This window comes from Ursus arctos, unplaced genomic scaffold (genome assembly GCF_023065955.2).
Source record: "Ursus arctos isolate Adak ecotype North America unplaced genomic scaffold, UrsArc2.0 scaffold_4, whole genome shotgun sequence".
NCBI classification, from domain to species: domain Eukaryota; kingdom Metazoa; phylum Chordata; class Mammalia; order Carnivora; family Ursidae; genus Ursus; species Ursus arctos.
This window is the reverse complement of record NW_026623056.1, coordinates 960,941-966,688: the sequence shown is the minus strand read 5'-3', so window position 1 is coordinate 966,688 and position 5,748 is coordinate 960,941. Positions and strand designations below refer to the sequence as shown.

The 5,748-nt window shown below is 37.4% G+C and overlaps 1 protein-coding gene across 1 annotated transcript; it reads right to left on the bottom strand.

The window, feature by feature from the left end:
* Positions 1–404: 404 nt before the first annotated feature.
* Positions 405–1,250, bottom strand: LOC125281708 (olfactory receptor 4K13-like). Its single transcript, XM_048215365.1, has one exon. The coding sequence runs from the start codon at positions 1,248–1,250 to the stop codon at positions 405–407; it is 846 nt and encodes a 281-aa protein (XP_048071322.1).
* Positions 1,251–5,748: the final 4,498 nt, after the last annotated feature.

The following is a 5,748-nucleotide window of genomic DNA, read 5'->3' as shown; positions in this document are numbered from 1 at the left end:
TTTATTTACTGAAATTTAGTCTTGGGCATTTCTTGGTTTCCAACTATAGTTAGTGAGTCAGTTTTTTTTCTATTTACTTCTTTATTACATTAAAAAGTATTAACCCTGACTGAATCGAATTTTAATTAAAATAATTATTCTCCAATAAAACCGAACATGTTATAGAAGTGTAATGATGGAACATTTGACAATTTCAATATGTATTATGAATATTTAAAAAAATCTACAAACAAAATGAATTAATATCAACTTATTCTGAGATGTATTGTACATAGATTTTACACTAAAAAGCTTCATCATTATGATTGTTGCCTAGAAGGTCTGTCTGGATCTGATGTGTTGGGTCCTCAGTCTATTCATGGCTGCTTTCATTTCCTGGTTCCTTAGACTGTAAATAATGGGGTTCAGTAAGGGTGTGATAATGAGTAAAACACAGAAAGAAATTTATCCACTGAAAAGCTACTGAATGGCCAAGCATAAATGAAGATGCATGGTCCAAAGAACAGGGTGACCACACTAATGTGAGCAGACAGTGTGGACAGAGCCTTGGAGAGTCCACCAGAGGATCGACATCGGACACTTACCAGAATGACAGTGTAGGAAATGAGCAAGAGTATGAAGCAGATGAAAGACAGCAGACCACTGTCAGCAGTTACCAGTAACTCCAGAACATAGGTCTCCATGCAGGCAAGTTTTAGAACTAGAGGAAGGTCACAAAAAATATTGTCCACTCTATTGGGGCCACAGAAAGGTAAGGTGATAGTAAAAACCATCTGGCTCATGGGATGCACAAAACTGACAGCCCATGATAGCAGCACAGAGCCCACGAGGACCCGGCGATTCATGATGGATGTGTAATGAAGAGGTTTGCATATTGCAATGTACCAATCAACAGCTATGACTATGAGAAGAGTCATCTCACTGCCACCTAAAAGGTGGAGGAAGAACATCTGAGCCATACAGCCCCACAAATAAATAGTTTTATTCTCCCTGAGGAAATCTGTGACCATCTTAGGGGTTGCGATTGTGGAAATCGACATATCCAGGAAGGACAGATTTCCAAGGAGGAAGTACATTGGCGTGGAGTACAGAAGTGAGTCAAAGGTTACGGTGACCACGATGAGAAGGTTTCCTGCCACAGTCACTGCATAGGCCAACAAAAATATGAAAAAAAAGAAAATCTCAAGTTCCTGAGTGTTGGTGAGACCTAACAATACAAACTCAGATGTTGACCTATTCATTATATCCATCTACTCTATGTAGGGGTTTTCAGAAAGTCGTTAAAATGTAGAAAATCTGGAAAAAGTGGTAATTTAACCTGTGATAGTTTTGAAGCTATAGACATATAGAAAGTATTTGATTCCTATAGAAAGAGAAAAAAATGAACATTTCAGAAAAATACATTTAATTTATTAATTCAAGCAACATTCACATTACCAAATTTATTTTCAGCCAGAAAGGCACAAAAGATAAGAAAGTCATTGTAAAAATTTGTAAACACAGTTTGCAGGCATAGAGTGCATCTCCACAGTGATTTGCTGTTTCTGTCATGAGTTTGTGTTTATGAACCATGAGTTCAATAGGCCAATACGTAAAAGAGCCAAATGACCCTTAGTCAAATGATTTAGTTCAAGTGAGTAGTAATATAGTTGTGTAACTCTGTGGTGCTGGTGACTCGTATTTGATTTTTGCCTCTTTCGCTCTCCCTAATTTAAAATACTCAGGTGCACGGAAGTTGTTATATTTTTCAGCAAATTGCTTTAGCGTAATTTCCCTATCAGCTATACTGTATTATCACCCCTCTCTCTCTCCTTTTAAAGATTTTATTATCTATTATTTATTTGTCAGAGGGAAAGAGAGAGAGAGACAGAGAGAGAAAGAGCGAGCACAGACACAGGCTCCCTGCTCAGCAAGGAGCCTGATGCAGGACTCGATCCCAGAACCCGGGGATCATGAACTGAGCCCAAGGCAGAAGTTAACCAACTGAGCCACCCAGGCGTCCCTCCCCTCTCTTTTATCCTAAAGAGGTGTACCAATGATTTCACTTATTCCTTATTATAATAAATTATAATAAAACAACCTTCCTAGGAAGTTTCCGGACAAGACCATAAATGTTTCTCAGTGTCCAGGTTTCTTTCTTTACTTCTTTCTCTCTCTCTCTCCCTCCCATCTTTCCTTCCTCACTCCTTCTCTTCCTTCTTTTATACTTTCTTCCTTCCTTATTTCTTTTATTCTTCTTTCTTCATTCCTCCCCTCATCTCCTTGTCCTCTTCCTCCTTCTTCTGAATAGTGCTGTGTATCTCATACTTTGATTTCTGAACAAAACTCGTGACCTCCACTGTTGAGCCTTTTTGCCTGTTTTCCTGAATCTATTGTTGCCGGGTTCTTGACTAGAATTTTCTTTCTTGTTCCTTTACATTGTGTATATAGATGGTCTCTGAACAACCAACAAACATTTGACTAATAGTTTTTATGTTTCCTTGGCTCCTAAATGCTTATCATCTTTGTACCCAGTGCTTTCCTCTGACACAGTATCACACTTGCGTGCAGACTGACTCAACTCTTATTTTGGCTCATACAGCCTTGACACTTGTACTCTGTATGTGTTTCCACATTGACCTGATATTGTTGGCTAACTTTTATCTACTTTTCATTATGATTTAGATCTTTTGGTCCTAGGTTTTCTGTTTTGTTTTGTTTTGTTTTTGTTTTTGTTTTTTCCTTTCTTTCCTTCCTTTAAAAAAAAAAACACTGTTAATGAGTACACCAAACACACAGATCCAGACTCATACGTATGCAGTCATAGAAGCACATACTTAAACCATGTTCTAGTCCTGAAGCACCAAAACAGAGTGTGGAAAATCTGCTCTGAATTTCCATTTTTTTGGCTTAATAGTTAATGAAGTATTCAGAGGTTATTGTTTAGCTTAACTATCAGAATTTTAAAAAAACTGAATCAAGAATGAAGATTTAAATTCTAGTCCCGGCCTCAGCATTTACTAAGGAAATGTACTCGTAGCTTTTGAACATTGATTTACTTTTCCATAAAAATGAAATGATACCTACACTACTACCTCACATATTGTTATGAGACCCCAGGGTAACATATACGGAATATATTTGTGTGTTTCATTGACTACATATAGCTCTTATGTATGTGCATTCACATAATTCTATCTTTAGCATTTTCTCATTTTCTGATGATGTAAGGATACTCAAATCAGTAAGAACCAGAGAAGATTTTAGTATGGAAGACTTGCTAAACAAGACAGTGTTAATGAAAGCATTTTTCTCTATGAAATATAAATTGTATAATTACCTAGTTGTCTTCATTATTAAGATTTAATATTATCATTGGTATATATTTCATGCAGTAATTGAGTCTACATACTGGTTATGCATAGCTTTGAACTATGCAGCCCTCAGTCTCAAAATACTAACAAGAGAGAATCTTGAGAATTATAAAACTAATTTTTTAGTTTAATTTGTAAAATTGGAAAATTAAAAGCAAAATTTATATTTATTAATTTAACCTTTTTTGAAAATTTATAAGCCCCTTCATAAAATATTTTTTAAATAATTTTTTATTATATTATGTTAGTCACCATACAGTACATCCCCGGTTTCTGATGCAAGGCTCGATGATTCATTAGTTGCATATAACACCCAGTGCACCATGCAATATGTGCCCTCCTCACTACCCATCACCGGTCTATCCCATTCCCCCACCCCCCTCCCCTCTGAGGCCCTCAGTTTGTTTCTCAGAGTCCATAGTCTCTCATGTTTCATGCCTCCGTCTGATTATCCCCCCTTTCTTTATCCCTTTCTTCCCCTACTGATCATCCTAGTTCTTATGTTCCATAGATGAGAGAAATCATATGATAGTTGTCTTTCTCTGCTTGACTTATTTCACTTAGCATTATCTCCTCCAGTGCCATCCATGTTGCAGCAAATGTTGAGAACTCGTTCTTTCTGAAAGCTGAGTAATATTCCATTGTATATATGGACCACAACTTCTTAATCCAGTCATCTGTTGAAGGGCATCTCAGTCCCTTCCACGATTTAGCTATTGTGGACAATGCTGCTATGAACATTGGGGTGCATATGGCCCTTCTCTTTACTACGTCTGTATCTTTGGGGTAAACACCCAGGAGTGCAATGGCTGGATCATAGGGTAGCTCAATTTTTAACTTTTTAAGGGACCTCCACACTGTTTTCCAGAGTGGCTGTACCAACTTGCATTCCCACCAACAATGTAGGAAGGATCCCCTTTCTCCATATCCTCTCCAACAATTGTTGTTTCTTGCCTTGTCTATTTTTGCCATTTTAACTGGTGTAAGGTGGTATCTCAGTGTGGTTTTGATTTGAATTTCATTGATGGCTAATGATTTTGAACATTTTTTCATGTGTCTGTTAGCCATTTGTATGTCTTCATTGGAAAAGTGTCTGTTCATATCTTCTGCCCATTTTTTGAATTGTTTATTTGTTTCTCATGAATTGAGTTTGAGAAGTTCTTTGTAGATCTTGGATACCAGTCCTTTATCTGTAGTGTCATTTGCAAATATATTCTCCCATTCCGTGGGCTGCCTCTTAGTTTTTCTGACTGTTTCCTTGGCTGTGCAGAAACTTTTAATCTTGATGAAGTCCCATAAATTCATTTTATCTTTTGTTTCTCTTGCCTTTGGGGATGTGTCATGAAAAAGGTTGCTTTGGCAGATGTCGTAGAGGTTGCTGCCTATATTCTCCTCTAGAATTTTGATGGATTCCTGTCTCACATCGAGGTCTTTCATCCATTTGGAGTTTATTTTTGTGTATGGTGTGAGAGAGTGGTCAAGTTTCATTCTTTTGCATGTAGCTGTCCAATTTTCCCAACACCATTTATTGAAGAGACTGTCTTTTTCCCACCGGATGTTTTTTCCTGCTTTATCAAAGATTAGTTGCCCAAAGAGCCGAGGGTCCATTTCTGGGTTCTCTGTTCTGTTCCATTGGTCTATGTGTCTGTTTTTGTGCCAGTACCATGCTGTCTTTGTGATCACCGCTTTGTAGTACAGCTCGAAATCCGGCATTGTGATGCCCCCAGCTTTGTTTTTCCTTTTCAACAGTTCCTTGGAGATTCAGGGCCTTTTCTCTTTCCATACAAATTTAAGGACTATTTGTTCCAGTTCTTTGAAAAATGTCATTGGTATTTTGATCGGGATAGCATTGAAAGTGTAGATTGCTCTGCGTAGCATGGACATTTTAACTATATTAATTCTTCCGAACCATGAGCATGGAATATCTTTCCATCTTTTTATGTCTTCCTCAATGTCTTTCAAGAGTGATTTATAGTTTCTAGAATATAGGTCCTTTACGTCTCTGGTTAAGTTAATTCCAAGGTAACGTATGGTTTTTGGTGTTATTGTAAATGGGATGGATTCCCTAATTTCTCTTTCTTCGGTCTCGTTATTCACGTATAGAAATGCAATTGATTTCTGGGCATTAATTTTGTATCCCGCCACGTTACTGAATTGCTCTATAACTTATAAAGTTTGGGAATGGCTTCTTTTGGGTTTTCCATATAGAGTATCATGTCATCTGCGAAGAGTGTCATTTTGACTTCTTCTTGCCGATTTGAATACCTTTGATCCCTTTTTGTCGACTGAATGCTGTTGCAAGGACTTCTAGTACTATGTTGAATAATAGTGGCAAGAGTGGGCATCCTTGTCGAGTTCCTGATCTTAAGGGAAAGGCTTTCAGCTTTTCCCCATT

Bases quoted from the DNA above. Each gene is read 5' to 3' on its own strand.
- LOC125281708 (XM_048215365.1), bottom strand. From the start codon at position 1,250: ATGGATATAATGAATAGGTCAACATCTGAGTTTGTATTGTTAGGTCTC.